This window comes from Phalacrocorax carbo, chromosome Z (assembly GCF_963921805.1).
Source record: "Phalacrocorax carbo chromosome Z, bPhaCar2.1, whole genome shotgun sequence".
Taxonomy (NCBI): domain Eukaryota; kingdom Metazoa; phylum Chordata; class Aves; order Suliformes; family Phalacrocoracidae; genus Phalacrocorax; species Phalacrocorax carbo.
Genome location: NC_087548.1, coordinates 55059948 through 55084745, shown reverse-complemented (window position 1 = coordinate 55084745; position 24798 = coordinate 55059948). Strand labels below are relative to the sequence as shown.

General features: G+C 39.6%; 1 protein-coding gene across 8 annotated transcripts in view; it reads right to left on the bottom strand.

The window, feature by feature from the left end:
• The window catches only part of PIGG (phosphatidylinositol glycan anchor biosynthesis class G (EMM blood group)), an 86092-nt gene that overhangs the window by 20522 nt on the left and 40772 nt on the right, over positions 1 to 24798 (bottom strand). For 6 of the 8 annotated variants that reach the window (XM_064439273.1, XM_064439274.1, XM_064439275.1 and 3 more), the window contains 3 exons: positions 24279 to 24470; positions 19711 to 20020; positions 8096 to 8259 (listed from right to left, as the gene is read on the bottom strand). In XM_064439273.1, the coding sequence (XP_064295343.1) occupies positions 8096 to 8259; positions 19711 to 20020; positions 24279 to 24470 (666 nt within the window). Of the gene's footprint in view, positions 1 to 8095; positions 8260 to 19710; positions 20021 to 24278; positions 24471 to 24798 lie in introns of those variants that run through there. The other 2 variants (XM_064439277.1, XM_064439278.1) reach the window with 2 other exon arrangements.

The following is a 24798-nucleotide window of genomic DNA, read 5'->3' as shown; positions in this document are numbered from 1 at the left end:
CAGGGGAAGAGCACAAAGGGGAGGAAAGCAAGCACGAAAGAGGGAGAGAGGCATATGAGAAAATGTGGAAGCGCATGCAAGAAGGGGAGAAGTGCATGAGAGAAGGTGGGAGTGTGTATGAGAGGGGGACAAGTGTGTTAAAGAAGGTGAAGTGTATGGTGGGCAGGGGGAAGTGCACAAAAGGCAGGGAGAATGCATGTATGAGAGGGAGAAAGTACAAGGAGAGAGTGAAAGTGTATGTGAGAGAGAGGAAAAAGCATGGTGACAGTCATGAGAGGGGAAGTGTGAGAGAAAGTGTGTGAGGAGGAAAAAGCATGGGGAAGCACAAGAGGGGGAAACATCTGTGAAAGAGTGGGAAAGCAAGAGAGGAACATCTTGGGGTGGGGCGACAGGTATACAGCAGGACAGAGATACAGGGATGGTGAGTGAGAAACATGAACAAAGGTACAAGAATCCTGTGTAAAACTACATTCGGGGTGCCCCGGTTTAGCTGGGACGTCTTATATCCATGAATAAATATTTACTCTTGTATTCTTTATTGTGCTTCCTTGCCTCTCCTCAGTCAGCAGTTGCAAATTTTTGTGACAAGACAGAAAATGCACAAGGGAGAAGGCAGGTGTGAGAGGGAGAGGCACAAAACACAAAGAGGTGTAAAGTGTGTCCAACAGAAAAGAGAGGCTTGGGGTGGTGGGGGGATAGCAAGAGAAAGAGAGGGATGGGGAGTATTCCAAGCAAGGTAAAGCAAAGGATGCCAAGTGAGTGAGAGAGAAGGAGAGCAAGCAAGAGAATGAGTGACAGTGAGTCAGAGACAGAGGAGAAGAACATAGGAAAGTATAACTTAACTTTATAGCAGCACTAAGCTTCAGGGTCCTTCCTCTACTAACAGCCGTGCATGCTAATCAAATAAATCTTCTTAGATGACAGTATAGACAAACCTAATCCCTTTCATCAGAATTTACTAAAATTCCTTTTATTTCACCCCAGTGCCTATGATTTTTGAAAATAACATGCCACATGACCACTCACTATCCTGCAACTCTGATGCAAGTTAGCTTTCCTCTATTAAGTTCCAACAGCCATAGTTCACTAATAATAGGAAGGACTACCTGAAGTTCATTTGCAGACACAAAACTTAACCAACCTCCCTTTCCTTATTTTTTCATATTTTATGGGGCTCCTGAAGTCTTTGTAGAGTCCTGCTAACAGATCCTGTCTAGATGGTCATTATTCTTTGAAGAAATTCTGGTTGCTTACTGTTGGGTCCCAATATTTCTCCCTGAAATTTATGTCCCCACAGCTACTCATGCCCAATGTCATTAATGTTGATCTCCTAACAGATTCAATAAGCTTATGTGTGTATTAAATTTAATTAAGTCTTTTATGTAAGCAGCACTGGTACATCTAGCCATTCGGGATTGCAGAAAACTATTGTCTCACAATGCAGAGGTCCAAACAACAATAAAGGTCAAATACTGCACCCTTTTGTACAGCAAAGTGATACTGCATACCTGCACTCTGGTAGAGTATGAAGAAACTTGTGGCTCTACAGATACACTGAGAACTAGAAGGCTGTACAGCCAACTCAGCTGCGTGCCTTTAAGTATACTTCTATAAGTCAGATGAACACCAGAAGAGTAAGAAGAGGAAGACAATGTAACTACAAAAACCTCAAATTAGAGCTTGTGCAGAAATAAAAAATAATTTCAGAACCCTTTCCTTTCAATTCAAGACTACCCACAAATAAAAAGTGATGGACCACTTAAAAATGAAAAGGCATATCTAACATGCTTACTTAAAGTGGCCTCTACCTAAGCCAGCAATTCTGCCAATGAAAACAATCTCACAGCAATGGCAGTACACAGCATCTCTAAGACCATCTAAAAGCTGTGTAGCCAGCCCTGCAATGCATTTGGGAAGTAACTAGCACGCTGCAGCATGAGTTCTTTTTAGGGTCATCAGTCATTACTAGAAAACAAACCTTATAACAGATATGCCAAATCTACCACAAATTAGATAATAATTTTTAAAGTTCTAAATCTTAGATAGATGCTTCTATCTGTCTACACAAATCAAAAATAACCTAACCGACTCCAAATCTGTGATTTCATCAATTCCGTGAGTGCAACTTTCCTTAACATTTACCCAGAAAGTGTTTCAGCTCCGAAAACACAGCTGCATAGCTGGTCCATGGAGCAGGAGGATGACATTTATTTTGCAAATGGCTTTGAAGCAATTTGTCATTTTTTTATAACATAGAGGCAACTGCAGGTAAGTCTACTTTGCTGGATCACTTTTCACTACTAAGGAAACACTTTCAATACTAAGAGCCATGGTGGCTTGAAGGAAACCTCATAGGAAAAGTCAGTGTCTCACTAGCGTGATAAAGGAATGAACGAAGAAGTATCAATCAGAGCACTAATGATGTCTAAGAGAAATCTCCAGTCATCACTGCGATGACATTATGTCAGGAGACACCTAAGTGAGTACAGTATCTTCTGGCTTCTGGCAGTAAAACCCCATTCCCATTTTATCAGATCAATTCCAGTTTTCCATACACATCAACTAACAAGTAAATACCATCTTCTATGAATTTTATTTATTTGTTAGTGGCAAACACAGTAGTTAACAGGTATTACTGTTCCAGAGAAATGCAGCAGCAGTATATTCTTAGTGGCAAACACTTTTTCAGCTTTAACTAACTTAAGGAAGAGAGAATTGAGTGAAACCAGAAGAATTAAAAATTATTTATGTAAAACACTGAAGGGTTCAGAGCAAAATGTTTGGATTGTTCCTTTGTCTTTAAAGAGGACTGCACTTTCTACCTGTGACTCAAAAAAAAAAAAGTATATTGACAAACTCATTGCACGTCCAGTTTATGTCAGAAGGAAAAAGGATTAATGTATTAACATGGATTGTGAATGGGGGACTTAATGAATCAAACACATTAGGTTGAAGATGGCAAAAGCTGATGTTAACTGCTGAAATTCATTTAGCTAGGATACCTTCCTAATTCTGTTTAGATCAGCCGTATAAAAGAACTCACAGCAAAACTTGTTTGCTGTGCTGCCATTCTACATTAACAAAGTCATGGCATAATGTTAAAAGTTTTGCAACTATTAACACTCTCCTGTTGGGCATAACTTCCATTTTCAATACCTGAAAGCCATTTGCTAATGTGAAAGCACTGTTTTATCTTTTGATCACTCAGGAAGAAAAGCCAAGACCCATGCAGCTGTCTAATGCTAGGAAATGTCCACCAGTTCACCCTGATACCTGACTCATTAAATCAATTAACACACAGATTCCAATGTGCAAGTAATCTGAAAACTATCACGATGCCTAGCTAAGGAGTGGTAATTACACAACACTGAACAACACCCACATGACAATTTTGTTTGGGTAGGAGCTTGGAAACTGAATCCATCTGTAGTGTACTGCACACTGAGGTCATATAATATAGGTCAAATTATCCAACAACATAGTCCTTTTCCCAATCACAGGGTCCCAAAATCCAAAGTTCTGCTTCAGATCAGAGCAATACAGCGGTCACTGTAAAAAATACCCTTTGATTGAACCAGATGCTCTCTGGAATTTGTACAGGCCACACAGAGAATACTTGGTTAAGTTTAGGCATCAGCTTAGTCACTACTCTCTGTCTCAAAAATAGTTTCAGTATTGCACAGTTTCCGTGGAGACTGAACTAACGAGCTCTTCTTACTATTTCAGTCTTTGAAAATCCCATCACATTTAAGATGCCAAGTTTCTTACAAGAGCCTGAAGGACTAAAAATGGCAGTAATATCTACATGACTGTCTATCACATGCCACTTAATTATTTTAGAAGCATATTTACCTTTCTATATGAGGATAATATTTTATAGTTCCACATGTCTGATCAGATGGGAGCAAATTGTTTAAGGAGTTCCAGTCACAGCAAATGTATTATTTCAGAAAGCCCTCATTTTCTATTCCATCATACCGTACTGGCCTGAAGATACATGGGCTACATGTATCTCATGCACTTCACCTCACAAGGAGGCTTTTAACACCATCTCTCATAACATCTTCACCGGCAAACTGATGCAGCCCAGGCTAGCAAAGCAGACAGTGAGGTGGACTGAAAAGTGGCTCAGCTGCTGGTCTCACAGGGTTGCAATCAGCAGCACAAAGTCAACCTGGAGGCCAGTAACTAGTGATCAATGCCAGGGCTTGACACCAGGGCTGATACTGTTTGGCATCTTCATTAATGACCTGGACAATGGGGCAGAGTGCCCCTTCTTCATGTCTGCACACAATACAGAACCGGGAGGAGTGGTTGATACAGCAGATGGGTCTGCTGCTACTCAGAGGCACCTCAACAGACTGCAGAAATGGGCTAACAAGAAACTGAAGAAGTTTAACAAAGGAAGATGCCAAATCCTGCACCTGGGGAAGAATAAACCCATGCATGTTCTGGGCTCCCCAGGAGAAGATAGACACGGGTGTACTGCAGCAAGTCCACTGAAAGGTCACAAAGATGTTGAGGGCATCGGAACATCTGACATAAAATGGGAGGCTGAGAAAGCTGGGATTTTTTAGCCTTGATTAGAGAAAGCTCAGCAGGCATTTCACCAATGTTCATAAATATCTGATGGGCAGAAGTAAAGAAGATTTATCCAGACTCTTTTCAGTAGTGCCCACTGAAAGGAAGCAATGGACACAAACTGGAACACAACTAATTCCACTACATCAGAAAACAACTATTTTAACTGTGAGGGTTGTCACACACTGGAACAGGTTGCCCAAGGAGACCCTGGAGTGTTCATCCTTGGAGATACTCAAAAACCAACTGGACATGCCCCGAGGAACCTGCTTTGGTTGACCCTCCTTTGAACAGGAGGGTTGGACTCCTGACTCAAGTATTCTGTGATTTCATAAATGCAAAGTACAGAGAGGGAAGGATATGCATATGTACTTGCCCTAGAAAGTGATGCCCCAGTGGAGCTCAGCTTCTAAGAACTCCAGCAAGAAGCTCTAGTAAGCCAGTAACCCAACTCATGCAGCTACAAATTACATGGGATCTGCTAAGTGGCTGGAACAAACAAAGATAGCTAGCACTGAAGTGAGGCTTCCCTGTCCAGATCAACTTCCTCAGATGCAACAGCTCTGAAGGAGGTTGCAGGACTTTGCTAAGAATGGCACTGCTGAGCAGTGCACATCATTCAGCTGAGACTGTACCAGGATGGGTCAGGAAACCTGACGACATCCTGTGGCAATCTAACAGGACTCACTCAACATAATCCAAAAAAGCAGGGCAGCTGGATTCTTTTAGACCTTACTATCTGGAGGAAACTGGGAAAGGATCTTCGTCTTGCACTCAGGACCACATAAAAAAACGAAAGGGTTTGAATTTCACTGACCAAGGTATATTGCTTATAAAACAGTAACAAACCTTTATAAAGCATCCGGCTGGTTTTTTTAAATGCTCAGTCTCCCATACATTTAAGGAAACACATGAAGCAGCTGGCCTCTGCCTTCTGCAGTTTCAGCTTTGACTCCAAAGAATAACAACAAAGTAATGAGATAACCATTTGGTCAGCAACAGCGAAACACAAGAGTAAAACAAAAAGCGTACCAACCAAGTTCCAAGGACCATAATATACCAATTTAAACTAGGCCCGGCAGCTACTAAGTTTCCAGTCCAGAATTATTTACTGTTCTGTAGAGCAAACAACCTTACCAGTTGATCCGAATGAACCTTAAAATGGCTACCGACACAAGCTGCTGGATTGAATCTACTTACATAAGTGATGTGGGTATTACAGGTCACAGCTACCCACTTGAGAGCAGTTTAAACCAGCACTGTACCTGGCAACACTACTAGCTGAACTTTTAATCTGCAAAAATTCAACCAAGAAAACATCAGAACAACCAACACTACTAAAGAGGCACATTATTTGAAACAATACTAAACAAGTATAGATCCTCAAAGACTTTGTTACAGAAAGTTTTTTATTATTTTGTTAGAAGAGCTTTCAAAAAACATGCTATATGGTATCATTTTCTCTTCATTGTATGTTAGTGTTCATCACAGTCTGCAGTCTAGGGTTTAAACATTAAAACTTCAGCTTTTTAAAAACATTATGGGAGCTCTTGTTTTTTCCCTCTCCCTCCCCAGACAATGGCACTGAGGCATTTTACTCCACTGTGTTCAGAGTCCTCCAAGCACAAGCAAAAAGGTCCAGTTCCAAAGAACCTACAGCATAATAATGAAGAATGGAAAGTCGGACTGCTGAAAAACCAACAACACAGGAACATGGATGTGACCAGTGAAACTGTCTAACGCTATTTTAAACAAAGCATGGCAGAGGTATAAAGAAATTGGGAAAAACAGTAGATTAATGGAATGTAAGTAATACCCAGGGTCATGGGTCAAATACTTACTAAGACAAGAGGCAGGGCTTCTTATATGTACACGGTAACTCTTTTTAATGAGAGCTGAAAGAATGAAGAAATCATGAAGAGCTTGGATATTGGGAAGATGTATTGATGGAGAAAAGCAGTAACTAAAGCTAAACTAAGGGGCATCACAGAGAGTTAAAACTGAGTTTGGTGTCAAAATACCAGGTAGTAAGGAAAATTCAAGACAGGGATTTCTGTGATTATACGAATCTAAGAGGTAATGTTCTACAGTAAGTCTCAATCTACACTAATGAGTGCATTACTAGAGCAATACAATGGCCCAGCATCTGGCTGCGTAATTCCACTGCAATAAAGTAGAGAGAGATAACATCTTTAGAAAGTAATATGGCAGACAGGCAAGTCAGTGAATAAGTTCAATAATAATTCTACCTGTTAAAGGTGCCTGTTAATACAGAGCAATGGACACAACGGCTGTGCATGAATTTAGCCTGTTAAAACAGGTCCTTCCTGGTTCAAAAACCCCCACTAGCCTATGCCGCTTGGTCAGCTGGGGATCCTGTCTCCTTACACCTTTGATGAACACACACAAGCCCACACAAGTTCACAGTGTAGGTATAGTCCAAAACAAACAAGAGAAAGAAGAGAGAAGCCAGAAGACAAAAAGCACCAAGAGGATGAGACCATATGAGACTCTGTAGATAAAGGGAAGTCAGAGGTTTACAGAGGATGACAATGCATAAGGCAAAGACTTGTGATAAACTAAATTCTGTCTAAAATCCCACCTGCTGAGCCTGCTGCAACATTTTGTTCACCATTTTTAAAAAAAAAGTACATTTAAATTCCATAGATAACAGAAAAAAGACTTTGGGACAGTAAGAATTTTGTAACATCAAGTGTTATTTCTGTGAAAATATATCAAGTTTTTGCATTTGTGCATTGGTATTATACAATATGAAATTTACAGCTCCTCTCTTTGTTTTAACATACTGCACTTCTCAGTTTGAATGCCCTGGATTAGTTAAATGCAACTTAGAGAGACCAACTGGATTTTACACTCTAAATTACATACGCATTTTCCAACTATGTCTTCTTAAAATGCAATAATTCCAAATGACTAATTCGTTTTACATTAACCCGTCTGCTACCCAAGACACCCAAAAGTACAAATATTTTAGCTACAGATGACTGCAATAACCAGTAACATACAATAAAATAAATCTGTTTTTATTTATACAGCGTTGTATGTCACTATGGAAACAAGGACAGACATTCAAAGAATAGCAAGTTAGTTAAGTTTTAATTCTATTCTATTACTTTAAAAAGCCCTTCTCAGGTTTCCTACTTAATAGGTTCCAAGAAGAATGTTTTTAGGCAGCACATGCTGTTAAAACAAAATGTAATAAAATTTTAAATAATTTAGCACTGCAAACTGAGAACTCATTAAGAAACAAAATTAGTAAAACATACAGATATGTTCCCAGTGCAAAACTTCTGCAGCAAAAATGAAACTGGACGAGTGAGGTGATACAAACTCATACCAAAAAACAGACATGCATTTTCTTAATAGAAAACTAATTTCCAAGGAAAAAAACAATATGAACTAAACTATTTGTTTGGAAAGGTACACACTATGTGGATGGTGTTTCTATCTGCAGTACGTAGAGGAGCAATACTTTAGTCCAAAACATAATTACCTGCTAACTTCAGAACTCAAGTAGCACAACAGATGAATGGCCCAAAGTAAAGGTCCTGCATATGTTGCAAACGCTGTAAGGAAGATAGCTGGTATCTCCACATAGCTTTCTAGTCCCACAAAACCTGCTGAAACATCCACCGTAGCAATGCCATTTGAATTTCCCTGAAAACAGGAACAGAAAAGTAAAGATCCAAATATCTCCAGAGAAACATTTAGAATACATTAGAATAATATAATTATTGCACCAGTTAAAGACTTACTCTTTAAGTCCCTTTACAGTATAGCAATATTCTTTATGTCATAATTTCAATAAAGCAGTTTACCAAACAAGAGCTTCTATTTAGGATTTGGAGACTAATGATGGCATAAGCAGCATGATCTTTTGCTTGTCTTACTTTGTCTGCAAATTAACATGCCTGTTTAATAAATTACATTTTTTAAAAAAAAGAGTTTAAAGCAAGCAGCTACCCATGCCGATTTCAGTCACAGTAATGGAAAAAAAGCATTTTTCATCACACGTGGTTCGAACCCAAGTTTTTAGGCCTGTTGCCTAAAATTACATCAGGAAACAAACATTTCTTGCCCTTAGAGACAACCGGGCTCTACTTTAGAGCTGTAGTGGAACACTACACCACCCACCTACCTGCCCCACGACACAAATTGCTATATGTAACTGGATTAAGACAGGCAAATTCAGAGAGATTTCTGCTTCCTAAGTCTTTATAACACAATACATTGTATTGAAACAGACCGAAAGTCAGCCTAGATAGCCTGAATAATTAATAAAATGCATTTTAAACCTAGAAGAAAAAAAAAATAAGGAACATACAGTAATGACAGTGTCAAGATCTGTCCAAGACTTGTATATTTTACCTAGTTTTCAGTGACTAAGACCTCTAAATAACAAGGGATAATATAAAATTGAAGGAAGTATTTTCCATTGAAAATGCCCAAGTATTTAACTTTACTCAAATACCTAAAGCAGCAAACACACCCTGTCATTAAAGCAGAATATTTCTTAGCTTAGCAGGTCACAGATAGGTTTCCTCAGACTACTGTGAAAGCTCTCAGATGTTCTTACTGTATCTGCAGAAACTGATCTGTTTCTACAGCACTGGTATTCTAACAGCCAAACACTCCTTTCCCAGATACATAACCCCAGAAGAACCCAAATGAAAGGGCTGTCACCACTGATAGCCTCAGACCAAGTCCCAGCAAAGCATGAGGAGTGGTGTCTCCCCCTTTCCTTCTGTGCTCATCTCTCACCGCAGTGACCGCAGTCTTATTGAACCATAAGCTACCCCAGTGAGGAAGTGCCATCATCAAATACACATGTCTGGGTTGCCCACAAAATCCAGAGCACGCAGGGTGTATTTTTCTTATGTGGCAAGGTTTTGGTAGCGGGGAGGCTACAAGGGTGTCTTCTGTGAGAAGGTGCTAGAAGCTTCCCCTATGTCTGATAGAGCCAATGCCAGCTGGCTCCAAGACGGACCTGCTGCTGGCCAAGGCTGAGCCCTTAGGTGAAGGTGGTAGTGCCTTTGTGATCATATATCTAAGAAAGGGGGGCAGGGGGTAGAACCCACGCAACAGCAACTGCAGCCAGAGAAAGGAGTGAGAATATGTGAAAGAACAGCCTGCTGACACCAAGTTACCCTGTGGGGGACCCACACTGGAGCAGCCTGTTCCTGAAGCACTGCGTCCCATGGGAGGGACGCACACTGCAGCAGTTCGTGAAGAACCGCAGCATGTGGGAGGGGCTCACGCTGGAGAAGTTCATGGAGGTTCCTGAAGTACTGTCTCCCGTGGGAGAGATCACACACTGGAGCAGGGGAAGAGTGTGAGGAGTCCTTCCTCTGAGGAGGAAGGAGCACCAGAGACAACATGTGATGAACTAAGCACAGCCCTCATTCCTCATCCCCCTGCACCACTGGGAGAGGGGAGGAAGCAGAAAACATCAGGAGTAAATTTAAGCCTAGTAAGAAGGGGTGGGTGGGGGAAAAGCATTTTAAGATTTAGTTTTTATTTCTCATTATCCTACTCTGGTTTGGTTGGTAATACATTCATTTTCTCCAAGGTGAGCCTGTTTTGCCTGTAACAGTAACTGCTGAATGACCTTTCCCTGTCTTTATCTCAACCCATGAGCCTTTTATCAGATTTTCTCTCCCCTGTGCAGCTGAAGATGGGGAGTGATAGAGCAGCTTTGGTGGGCACCTGGCATCCAGGCAGGGTCAACCCACCAGCATGAAAAATAGGTAGCATCTTCAGGTATATAAGTAACAAAGCAATAGGGAAAGCAAAAAGCCTGTTCCTGAAACAACTCTAAAACCTAATGGAAAAAAAGCCATTCATCTTGACAGAACCATTCAGAGCTCACCATCAGTAGTCACTGTCCCCCCAGATCCTACTATGAAGACATCCCCAGAATGTACAGGGAGCCTGAAGCTGTAAGAGAGCAGTAAGGTATGGATTTTACCAAGGCATCATACAGCAGAAAAATCTTGACTTATGACTGTCAGTCTTCCTCATTTTGACCTTCACCATGCACCACTGTAGTAAATTTTTGTTACGCTGCACCAGTGTAATAAATTATTGCTATGCATTTAGCGTAATGTTCGGCAATGACAGGAGCAGAGAAAAGAATAACTAATGATGAGCAGCTAAAGAAAAAGCTTATCTGTGCCCCAGAACATGTAAAATGAAACTGGAAAAGAAAGCTGTAGAAGAAGGCTTCTCCTCAGGTTATGGGGTATAGACTGAGGACATGGCAAGAGCAGAAATGTCAGGTGCAGCACTTTGAGAACAGGGTAGGGTGCAGCTCCTCAACAAGCAAAAGCTTGGCAGGGACAGATAAGAGAGAATCTGCTCTCTTTTTCCCCAGTCCCTGTCCACAGCAATAGGTCTTTTCCCCACCACGTTACTTATTTTCTCTCCCCTCCTTCTCCTCTCTGTGAAGCATGCAAAGTAGAAAAACCGAGACATCAGGCAATCCTGACCATCTCATGAAGAGCTGAGAGGTCTCCTTCACACTGTTTGCTCCACCTGCACACACACATAGTTGATCTTTGGCACCTTGGGGCAACTCCCCATCCCACTGCATGTGAGAAGGAGCAAGAATAAATGCAGCACCTGGGAGTGCATGTCACTGGTCCTGCACAACAGGGTGAAAAGATATACTCTCTGCTGGAAGGTAGTGAGGGCAGAAGAAGGAACCTGGAGGGAGGAACAGTGTTTTCTACCTTCTCCACAACTCCCTGTGGTTCCTTTCACACATAGCTCACTCCAGCTACCTTTGAATTTGTTTACGGTGATGTAGCTGTAGAAGAATGAGAGCAAGGATGCACACGCTTGGATCTACACACTTAGAACTCCAACCGCACTGGATGTTAAGTGTCCAAACACCCCACTCTCACCAGCAATCTGCTGAGCCTCAAGATGGCTCCACAGCTACTGTTGCAAGAGCCCTGCTGAGCAGTAAGCAGCAATTTTTCTTCACATTAGATATCCTTCTCCAAGACTAATTCATATATTTGAACTGAATTTTCATAGCTTATAACTTCTAATACTCCATACAATACATAAATAACTGACAATTCAGAGTGATTTATTTTAAAGTATTACTCAAGTATTTCAAACAGTGCAATAGCTTATTGTGGTAAGGGCAAAAAGCGACAGGAGACAATGCACTATTGCATAAAAGCGTTCCACAATAATCTGTCATGATCTAGATCAATGAAGCACAACTATAAGAGCACTGGCTAGAGAAGCTAACTAGGATATTTACTACGGTTACAGAGGAGAATCCCTCCATAGACAGTCACAAAAACAATCTAAAACCCTCTTCACAGCTGCAATTATTTTTCTGAAAACTTCAGATACCACATCACTCGCTGAATGTGAGCTGTTACCTGCAGTATCTCAATGAGAGTCACTGTACTGAGAAGCACAAAGGTGCAAGACAAAACTGGCATGCTTCTGGCTTGTCTAACAACTGACTTAGCACAATAGACTGCTCCTGCACTTCCACTGAGCCCTTCACGTAATTGTATGCCTTTCTAGTAACTGGAATTCTATAAACAAACACAGAATGAGGAATTTATTTTAATTATTTGAAGCAAATAATTTAAGGTGAAAAAATTAAGTCATTGGAAAATGTTGGCCAGAAAGCTTCTGCTGTCTCCACCCTTGGAGGTTTCAAGACCCTCAGCAAGCTTGTCTGGCCTCACAGCTGACCCTGCTCAGAGAAGAGTGTTGAACCATGGGCCTTCTGAGGTCTTCTCCAACATCCTGCAATGCTCTGAAATCATAACAATAGAAAGCTATAAGCCACTTTAAAATGTCACTCAGTCCATCCCTCTACCTAAAGGCAAGATGAATTTGATATAAATGATTCTGAAAATATACAAACCTATTCTGTTCTCCTCCCATGATAAAAAAACCACCAGAAAATATAAACAAGTCCTAAGAGACTGTATTTTCTTCCTCCTTTTCTGCAGATATACTGCTCAAAGAGTGGGAAAAAAACCCGCAAGACTAATACATACATACATGGAATTTTTGTTTATTTATGAGCTTTCATCCAAGGTAACTAAAATATTTTGCAACATATTTACAGCAACAAACTTTTTAGGAGCTGCTATAGTTAAGCGAAATAACTGAGATATTTATTTTTATTTTCAGCACAGCTGAAGGGCAAGTAGCACTTCTGAGAAGTGACTGATGAGTTATGAGATGTGGACAACTCAAGGCTTAGGAGAAAACAATCAATCATCCAAGCTTGTTGAAAAATTCATCAGGAGGTTCTCAAGCTTGCAATAATATCCTGACAAATAAGTAACGATCTGACTAAATGTATTAATTTCATATCTGTTTGACAATACTGGAGTATTCTAACTTCGTTTCTCTTCATCAATTTACACAAAGCAATAAATAAAGCAAAGATCCTTACTACTAAAACAAGACTAAAAACCAAAGTGGTTTTACCCAGCTCCACATAAATAACACAGGACTTTATCTAGCCAAGCTCTGAAAACCTCCAAGCATGAATACTGCACAACCTGTGTTAGCGACCTTTTCCACTGCTTACTATTCACAAAAATCCTGCTAAAGGGCTGGAAAAACAAGTTAATGTGTAGTCATCCCATGTAAGTTACAACTGTTTAATAAATTTCCCTTCTAGGTTCACATCATCAGAATGCAGCGAGGACCAGATGGTTCGCAAGGGAAGATCAGCTGGGAAATGAGTGTGAAAACAAGGCAGGTGAGAGCAGTAAGTCAGGAGGACTGGGAATGCTCCATGGCTTATCCAGGTCAGGACTGGATCCAGAGGCAGTGATCAGTGCCAGACACAGTCCAGGGATCACACAGCAAGACTGTAGTGACAAAGCAGGCCCAAGATTAGGCCAGGAAACCCAGCCAGCAGGTCCATGTCCAGATCAGGATCAAGAAGGTATGAAACAGGCACAGGCATACCTGCTTACACAGCTGTGACACAGCACAGGCAGTTAAGCATCTCCTTCTACCTTTTCTCCCAACAGCTCCTCTCAGTGAAGGAGATGACCTCAAACTCCGCTAAACTAAATTCCTAGATAGGAGAGGCACCAAGAGCCCCGGCACAGGAAAAAGTGTAGAATGCAAAATGAAGTATACGCTCAAGACATTTGTTTTCAACTATACTTAATTTGTTGTTTTTTTTTTTTTCTACTTCCACTTAATACCAAAATATTAGCTTCCACACTCAGGCACTTCATTTTTTTTCCCTCACTTTCATAAACTATACCAACTGATTAATGAAAAACAGTATCAGTTCCTATGAACCTTGCTTACTCTGTTCATTTAGGATTTTCACAGCTATACCTCCATGAAGTCTTTAAGGACTCTACAATATTTTTTGAAAGAACCCCACCCCACTCATTAAATATGCTACCCAGACAAGGCTATTTTTACTATCATATTCAAAAGGCTATCATTTACATTCCACACTTAGTGAGACAGTTACTGCTTTTGTCATTATGTACCCTCTTCCCTACCAAGATTTAATTAAAGGCTCAGCAACATGGGCAAGAAGTCTCATTCTCCTGATAATCATAGCACGACATGTGCAAAAAGTAGTTCTCCAAATCTCTCTCCTATTTCCAGATGGAAGGGTTTTATATTTAGTTTATATTTCTCTTCTCCTGCCTCATTTAGCTAGCACAGTTTAAATTTAGTATCCAATCTGATCTACATCAACAACAAATTTCAGTGTTTTTCAACTGCTGTATTTCAACCATAAACCTGCTATCAATTTTGTATGCTACATTAGTTCTTTATGCCTGTCAGGAAATTAAAAACCTAGCACTTCTCTGAACCCAGCCAGTTTAATAGTGGTAGCTCTAGTAACCGCAAACCTTGAGGAAAGGAAGTCAGGGAAGACATTTTTATCTATGCCAGCAGTGCACATCACACCTAATAATACAGTTGTCCTTCCTTCACATCTCTCCCCTAGCATGCAAGCACAGATATTGCTCGCTCCAGATGTAGTAAATGAACGACTAGCTGGTACCAAGGCAGGCTAAACAGAGGTCAATACTGAAGTTGAGAATTTGATGGACTCCTCCAGCAGAAACAGCCCAGCTGCACTTCCCTAATGTTTATTCAGTATTTGAGAACAAATGATACATACTCTGTCTGAAATACAACCCTTTCCTAAGTCAGTCAAAATGTAAGACATCTCTGTTGATGGTCATGGCCGAGACAGGTAGTTACTATAACTGGGACACTTGCAATTTACTCAGTAAGAATGGTGTATCTTCACTGGAAGGCACAGAAGTAAGGAGGGGATCTGAAAGCTGTCACCAAGCAAAGACCTTCCTGTTCTTCCCACAAGGTAAAGGAAAAAGGTTAAGTGGTTTATTCAAACAATTGAAATCTGTTACTATACCAGAAAGCTACATCATGAAAAGTATGTGTACTTTCAGAGTTCCACCTTCCATCGCTCAGATAAGGAAGATCTGGGAAGTTTACATAACCACCTAACATAACCTATGGCTTCTCCTGAGGTCACTCATCTATGGTACTCTTGGGATATACAAACACCTAAAGCTTGGGTGCCTGCATCTGTCACAAGACGTGTGAGGGAACAGGAGAACTTGCATTGCCATGAGAAAAGACTGTCTGTAACACACCTTAAAGCGGGGGTTACCTCTGTGTGTTTGGAAGAAGGATCCTGGTGCAGGGGTGGAGCCTAGATCTTATTCAAATCAGGTATACAAAATGGTATAGAAATTGGTGAGTGTTCACCTGTTGTGTATCTAGTATGGATCCTGCATCTACAGTCCATTAAGTGGACTGCCACTTATTAAGCTCATTAAGTGCCATTAATACATGATTGCCAGTTAATTATGTGCCACTAATAAATCAAGAAAACACTTCAATCCTGATTTTAAGCTACACAAACAGCAGTTCTTCCCTTGCAACAAGTCACTTGTACTCTAGAGTCTGAATGCAAAGGAAAGGAAAGGAAAGAAGTTAAATATATCCAAGAAAAATAATTAATGAAGAAGTGGGTTTTGTAGGTTGTCAGGTTTTTTATTTTCCCTGGTGATGCAGATCAGAATGCTGCATACTGAGCAAACCTGCATACAAAGCATATGAAATTAAACATAATATCTGGAAGAAGTTTCTTCCATTTTTGGATCTAGAGTCCCAGACAGGAAAACCTATTCTCAGAACACAATGGGAGAAATCTACCGATTGAAGAGAGAACATTAACTAGATTTTGAGGGACCTCTGTAGCATCAGTAATTTTATGAGCTATCAGCTTGACCATTCTACTTTTCTACACTACTATTTTGCACATCAGATAATTGATTTCAATTGTGAAGGGAAAAAAACCACCTGCTTTTGGCATTGTACGACTCAATTTGTTCCTTTCCCTACCCACAGTTTTTTCAACAGAGAACAAATGAAGAAAGCTAACATCTGAAGAGTGGTATTTTGGTCAAACTCTTAATCTCTGTTCTAGAAAGGGCATCTAATGTAAATGTACTTACAGCATTTTTAAAAGACAACTGAAAACTTGTTCTCTAAGGAGTGGGGGGTAGAGGAAAATTCCATCTGTCTTGACTCTTAAAAGCACTTTTTCCCTTAGCAGAATTGATTTCTTCATTTTTGAAACATCTCTAGGATGTTTCGAAAAATAGAAAAATAGAGAAATCTAGAGAAAATAGAGAAATAGGCCACAACCAATTTCTAAAATCCATCCTGTTCTATTATAATACATTCATCATTTTATTCTGTCTTGGGCATGCTCAATAGGCACACACCTTGGTTTTGCAAGTAGACAGCCAAAAAAATTCTGCAAAAGACTGTTGGCCAGTTCTTCAGAAATTGATACATTTTTTAAACAGCCCTGCGCTAAAGAGAGTAAGAATTTGTCAGAATTTTTGCTAAGCTGTTGCTAAATTCAGAACAATCTCTGGAGTTTACAGACATGTGATGGGACATAAAAACGCAGCTCCTTATCTGGATCTCCTCTGTTTCGTATCTCGGACTTAATAATAAACCAGCATGGGAAACAACACGCAGGGAAAAAAGCTTTGGTCTGCTTCTACCAGAAGTTCTGATAAGTAATTATCACCCTTCATTCTCCAGATTTTAGAGTGACAGGAGATGCACAAAGACCAACCAAGCAATCCAGCTCACAACAAAGAGATGGAGAATTTCTCCTTTCTGAGCCTTGGATGCTGTGATTCAGCAGCACGCCTATGTGCAAGAGACTCCCTTGTCAGAGCTAATTTTACAATATCGTGAAGTTTGCTGAAATCTGTATCATGCTGGAAGTTATTACTTCCAAAGGAAACACATCGAGAACAAATGTCAAAATTGCCAGCAGGGTGTGATGGGGTGTGGGTGGATGCCCTGAAAATGCAGGATATCCAACGGCACAATATGCAGCCAATTAAAATGGAAATCACTTCTTCCAGTCTTGTAAAAATTGCAAGGATGGTTGAAAGTCCAAAAAATTAGTCATTAAGAAGAAAAAGAAAAAAACTTAAAACATATTTCTATCTTCCCACAGGCACCAGTATAAAACCACTAAAAAAACCTGACACATGCTATCAGATATAACTGTTACCTTTTACTGGTCTTGAATAAATATATTTTTATTGGTATAGAAAAAAAAGTTTAGCATAGCGTAAATAAATGGAAAAAGGTATCATGCTCTTTATAGCCTCTGATAGCTTATTTCTGAAGCAGGCAAACACGTTCTCCAAAGTTCATGGAAGTTCTTCCAGAAAAGTTATTCCCCAATTTTTTGTAGCACCCAGATTAGAGAAGACACCAATTTTAACCTGCCTCATGATATTTTCACGGTAAATTATTTCAGAAAGTCCTCGTTTTCTATTCCATCATACCGTACTGGCCTGAAGATACATGGGCTACATGTATCTCATGCACTTCACCTCACAAGGAGGCTTTTAACACCATCTCTCATAACATCTTCACCGGCAAACTGATGCAGCCCAGGCTAGCAAAGCGGACAGTGAGGTGAACTGAAAAGTGGCTCAGCTGCTGGTCTCACAGGGTTGCAATCAGCAGCACAAAGTCAACCTGGAGGCCAGTAACTAGTGATCAATGCCAGGGCTTGACACTGGGACTGAGGCTGTTTAACAGTATCCTCCCCAGGTGTCAAATCCATCACCTGGGGAGAAATAAACCCATGACCTCGGTCAGCCTGGGAGCTAACCATATGGAAAGCAGTCTGACAGAGATGGGCATGGGGATCTTGGTGGACACCATGTTGTCTATCAGCCAGCCATTTGTCTTTTGTGCCAACAGTAACAGCACCTGGGACTGCATGATGGGAAGCATCTCTAGCTGGTTGAGGGAGATGCTCCATTCCCTCCACTAAGCATGGTGAGATCACATCTAGGCTCCTGTGTCCAGTCCTGAGCTCCTCAGCACAAGACAGACATGGATGTACTGGAGAAAGTCTGCTGAAGCACCATAGAGATGATAATGAGATCAAAGCATCTGTCATACAAACATCTATCTGAAGGAGCTGGGTCTGTTTACTCTCAAGACCAGAAAGCTCAGCAGGGATCACAATGTGTATAAATACCTGATGAGGGGGAGTAAAGAAGACAGTCAGACTCTGACTTTCTCAGTCATTCAGTAGTGACTAGTGAAAAGATGCAAAACAATGCACACACAAAATGAAATACAAGATGTTCTTGAACATCAGAAAAAGCTTTTTTTTTTACTGGCTAGGGTGGTCAAGCACTGAGACCACCTGCCCAGAGAGGTTGCAGAGTCTTGCAGGTATTTAAGATCAGACTGGACATGGTGCAGACCAACCTGATCTGGTTGACCTGCCATTGGACAGGGGGAGGTTGGAATGAATGATCTCCAGAGGTGCCTTCCAGCCTCAACTCTTCTGTGATTTGGTGGTTCTGTGAAATTCTCAGCCAACTGTACTAAGAATTCGTCGTCACTGAAAATGGGTGCTTTATGAAAACATTCAAACCATTCTTTATTACTCCTTTTTCCATAACTAGGATTTTCTTGCCAGCCTACCCACCATTAAATTTCTGGCAGCTGCTTTTGCTTGGTACCTCAGTACTGAAAGTGCCTGGCTTCAGCCTCTAACCAACTCCCCTAAGGCCTGCTCTCAGAAGGCCGTAATCAGAGCTGATTGCCTGAACAGTAACATTCAAGACATGCAAAAGCCATTCAACCAAGAAATGTTATGTCCTCTGAGCAGGAAAACTGGCTAGGAAGGGATGAATCATGACAATCTTATCCCCATCAGCAATTCCCTATCCTGACATGTACTCTCAGAGCAAAGTTAAGCCAATCCTCAGTCAGTACTAACCATAGGAAGAATCCTAAGCTTGACCACAGTTTTAACATCCTCAGCCATCCTCAAAAGTAAAGCCAAAGCAGATCTCACCTTGAAATTTTGCAGCAGAAAGCCTCTCCTAAATCAGAAATAACCTGATTCCCAACTTAATAAATGCCCTCTTAAGACAGTCTGCTACACTAAGTTTCCAACATTATTAAAAGTAGAAAGAACCTCTCCAGCTTCAGCGCCGAGGAGAGTTTTGAAATTAGTAAGGCTCATCAGAAAAGAAGATACCATTTGATACAATAAGAATGGCGATTAGTTCTGATTCTCATAGGAGACATTAACTTGTCACAGAACTTCCCTTCAGTCTTAAACTGTATGTAGACCTACTGTGATGCTACCAAAGGTTTTGTAAACCTCAAGAATCAGGGACAAAAAGCTGGCTGTCTTATTTGTATTAACCAACTCGTCTGAAATTTTTAAATTTGTTATCACCAGAACAGTACTTAGGAGGCCCCCTAACAACCAAAATCAACCCTAGTAGAGGTATCCAATATTTGGACACTTTCAGAAATCTAGATGGAGGATAAGTTATCAAGGTATGCATCTTTCCCTGATTCTGAAAACAAAACATTAATAATACAGTTAAGAAAATAAACCCTTCTGAGAAGTCAGTAAACTATTCCTCTCTGAGATTTAGTTGGCATTTTACTCACAATGGACAATATTTCTTTCAAAAACTATTCCCCATGCCAACCCTGTAGCAAGGAAAGTATTCAGCTTACCTGAAAATAGAAGAAAGCTTGGCCAAACCAGTAGTGCATGATAGTAATCTGTGCTGCATCTGATTTCAAAGGTCTCCAGATATATTTTGTCATCATTGTCTGAATCAGCAGACAAAACACCAAGACTGGTAAATTGTGCGGTCTAAATAGAAGGGCTGCTAGTAGAACCAATCCGCTATACACTTCCCACAATCCTGTACTCTTCACACTGGAGTCTGTAGAAATAACCTGTGACTTTAGTAAATCTTTAGTGCCAGTGAAGACTATGCCAAGAACAAAGACATAAACAAAACGAGCTTCAGTAATCCCCCTAAAGAGGAAATTAAAAAAAAAGTAATAATAATTAATAAATAAAACAAAAATATGAGCTACTTACTAATATCTATTTCACAGGTCAAAAAGTCTTTCAATAGGGATGCAAGACCAATGTAGTTCTTCCAAACAGGTTAAATTCTAAGGCTAGTACAGGGCCAATTTCATGAGAGCGCTTTCTCAAATAAAAAAACTTCTAAAAATGGTTCATACTTAAATTACAGCACCTCCAAATCAACATTGGCAAAGAAAACAGATTGTGCTAAAAACTAATCTAAAACACAAAAATAAAATTACATGTCAATTAATGTAACATAGATAAATGTTATTACTATTTAAGGTCTAGATCCATAAATATAGTAATATAAATATGCTATTTATATAGCATAATGACTTTCTCAAAAAATACTCCCCAGAGTGATATGGAAACTTTATTTCAGGAATTAAATTTACTTTAAAACTACTATTTCCTTTAAGCTGTTCAGTTATTTTTCTCAACTCATTCACACAAACATACATTTCAGTTTTGCCAACCAAAACGACAGTGACAGTATTTTAAGTTCCTTATTTCAGTCTGAAATTTCTGCATACTTCAGACATTTTCTCACCTTACACAGCTGCACAGATATATAGATATGCTTGTTTATACCAGCATATTTTGTCCTTGTAACTGTACACATTTTTCAAATCCCTAAGCAATCCCATTACAAAAAAAAAAAGAATGTTTTAAGTATTAAGTGTAATTAGCATCTGCTGCTATGTTTATTACACCTACAAATTCAGTGGCCTCTTAATTTCCAGTTAAGGTCAGTTTCTGAAGAAAGAACAGCATCTTGTCCAAAAACCTGACAAGAACAAGGGCCAGTAATCTTAAAAACTGTGACTTGCTATTCTAGAAGTGCAAGGCCCAAGGAACAAAGAAAGTGAAAGCAGGTATCAGTCAGAATGCACTGATATTCTTACATTTACTGAGCAAAAAATATCACAGATCATATTAGTGTGCACTAAGTTTAGTAATAGTCCAGTGAGTTGACCAAATGAGCATAATCAAAATTTTGTGGTTTAAAATCTGTTTTTTAAATCTTGGAAAAGATAAAAACCACATTATCTACACATTAATTTAATATGCACTATCCTTAGGGTTTACCAGTCACTTTATACATGAGTGTTGAATGAACACGGTCTCCTACAGTTAATATAATTCACCCAGAAGTGAGGATTCTTGAGTCATGTGGACTTAATAACATATGGAAGATTAGACCATCATACTAAAAATAGTAAAGTGCAGTTACACTTGGTGTAACTAGTGTAACTAGCTGACCACAGAACACACCACTAGTCAAGATAATAATAAATTTCTCCTTTTAAATTTATATATTTTATCTGTTATCTGTCTTTGAAAGGTCACCTTTCTTTTCAAACAATTACTAACAAATGAGCTTGAATTCAGTCTTTCTTTTCCACATACAGGAAAGAGAATCAAAAAGCAAGAGGAGAAATAATAAGTACCAGTATTCAGTGTTCGGTTTTCTTTTTGTACCCACAGAACCAAGAAAAAAGGCAAAACCACCACGATAGTGATGTGGCCTTCGTAAACATGAATACAGTGTTCTGTTCTGTGGTTTAGCTTTCAAAAGTTCAAACTCATACCTAATGGTCTATGCAAAGGGACTTGACTTTTGTAAATTCCCGGTAAGGACCGCTGGCCTTTTCCTTTAGGGAGCGGGAAACAAAACACAACACAACAACCACCAACCCAGTAAAGTTTAGTGTTCCCATGTTTCTGGCTAATGCAGAAATTCCATACCCTATTTCAGTATCTCTGGTAATTCTGATGTAATTATTACCATAAAATATTCAAATTATTCAAATAGATTCATGAAACTTAGAGGTAAAACTTCAGGAAATAGCTTTGGGTATTTGTCACTATTAAATGAGTTAAGTGAAAACTGAAATTAACTGGTTGATGGAAATTCAAACTAAAAAACCAATTTCTCAGAAAATGCACTACTATTATTTTGTTTGTGTCAGCATGGTATATACTCATCTTTTTCCCTGCACAAACTATCATTTTTTAAAAGAACTTTGATGAAAATGGAAAGCCAAATTACTTCCTTGCATTTTTTAATTTAGAGGTTATCTTAGTGAAAGCCATAGAAGACAGGACACACTTCAATTGTCTCTTCTCCCTCATTCACCCACCTCCCAGCAGTTCTCGCATTCAGAGAAAATATTTATCTTCAGTAAAGGGTACAGAGAGGGGGCATTTCACAGCACAGAAGAAAGCATTATGCATGAAAAATGCAGTGGCTACCTACAACTTTTTCTCATATTACACAAAACTACCTCTACTTTGCACCTGTATCTGGAGCTTTTCCATGTCATGAATACACTAAAGATACCTCTAGACACATTTAAAAGAAAGTCCTGGTTTTGTTCTTTGTGGCATTTTAAATTGGCTTTCACCATTTATCCCATTAGCCATCTAATAAAGATGTGGTAGGGTCACTATGTCAACCCATCAGCTCACATATAAAATCTACTAACATACCTGCCATCTTTTTCGACATGCTGTATTGGGAGCCTTGCCAAAGATACTGTGTTTGAGGAGATAGCGATCTAGGGCAAACCACGCCTTCTCAACAGAGGCCTTGTATTTTAGGCTTGAGAGGCCCACATGTTAGCGTGAATAGCCACTGCAAGGGACCATACTGGAACCCCTGTGCTGGCCTGTGTCGTGTGCTGGTGGGCATTACAACAGAAACAATGTTCTGACCTGCCAGGGTTAGACACATGGGTTTGTTTTTGGTTGGTTGGGGTTTTTCTGTTTGTTGGTGTTTTGTTTTTGTTGCAGGGCAGAGGTTTGGTGGGTTTGGGGGTTTTTTTGGTTGGTTGGGTGGTGGTTTGGGGTTTTTTTTGTTGCTTGCATGGGTTTTTTTGGGTTTGGTGTTGGTTTTTTTTGTTTGTTTACACAAAATAGAAGGCATCATGGTATAGGATCAGTGTGCCACAGGAAGATTCATCTGGGGTTTGTCTGATGCTGCATGAAAGCAGGGTTCCCAGCATCTGAAGGCACCCACTACTTATATTCCTCTGTGTACTCTTATTAGAACAGCTATTTTGTTACACATTTGTTGTTGGTCCTTTCTTACTGATATCGGGAAAGAGCCCTGCACCACACTTTCTGTCCCAGGTGAGGAATACATGTCAACACAAAGGTCAGAGCCTGCATTTGCTAACCCTCCAAGCTATCACCAAACAGCTTACAGAGAGGATCTAAAGGGTTTAAAGCTTTGAAAAGTAACAGTAACTTTTAAACCACTCTATAATCAGAGATATATAAAGGTCTGACATACTTTAAGCAAAATACCATGTTTGCTATTTAAGGTGAAATAACACAAAAAGCCCATATCCTTCTTGTTGTAACTGTGATCAATATGATGACTATAGAACAAACAAGTTCCCAGCAAATGCTTTGCCTTTTGTATTTAAGTACTCCACTTAGTTCTCTAATCACATTTTATTTGCAGCTCAATTGCTGTATTTAATGTTCTGTCCCACACTGCAATATTTTTCTTCATATTGCAAGGACAATATTCTTCTGCAAGGTTTTTACTCAAACACAAAGCAAAACTAGAGGCCACACTCAGAAATCAGGCATGTTTCAAACAGCCAAATCCTGCAGACTAAGTAAAGATTACAATTACTTTCACGTTCAGCAGAACTAGCACACAATGTTAACACTAGTATACAACTAGAATAATCTTCAATATTTGAGGAGATTGAATGTATGTAAATATACCTAGATATACATATAGAAAAATATTTGTTGTAAAATATGCCTCGTTAGCAAATCTGATCTTCTACATGTCCTAAGATCATCTCCTGCAGGGTTTTTCCATCTCTGCATATCTTGTGAATCTCTGCCCCCCAATTACGAAGCTCCAGCAGAAACCATTTGTATCCACATCATATTCAAAATTAGTGTGAGAGAAAGTTTATTACATCCAGAAGACAACTCTTTTACTACTTGTCTTCCATGACCCCTTATCTGACTGGTTTCTGATCTGTCACAGTTGAAAGATCTTTCATGGGGCTCAAAATTATGTATAGACCACAAAAACTGAGTGCTGGCCACCTACAAAATAGTTTTATTCATAAAAATGTGATTCCAGCCCCCTCCCACCTCATCCCCTGATATCCAAAGTGTTAACACCTCACTAGAAATAGATTTACATATCTGTTGATTAACTTACTTTGAAATATCCTTGCTGTCATGTTGCCATGGAAATATGACATTTCCAATAGCTGCCCGGTAACTGTAGACTCCCAGGAGCCCAAGTGCCATAGCAATTTTTGAAACCAGGGAGCATCTTCTTTGAACCAGAAAGAAGATCATAAGTAGGGAGACTGCAGCCAAGAAGGAGAGTTCAGGTTTATGTTCTGAGCTGGGGTGGGGGAACAGAAACAAGAAAAACAAAGCAAAAACCAAACCTTCAAATCACTGTAATTACTGCTGAACACATTTGACAGAGCCTTAGCTACAGCACTGTATTTCAAAATTAATCACTGCACTGACATCTGTTATGAACTTTCCATGAGGTATGGTAAAATAGTTTAATATTTTTAGAAAAGTGGTTTTATTAATGAGGTTTTCTATTCAAGCATGCATGTTTAAAAGTGTAATTATTGTGTTCCACTGTAAGCTCATTATTCTGTTAATTATATAAAAACTGAGCTGCGTATTGCATAATGGAAAAGGATCTAATGCTTTTA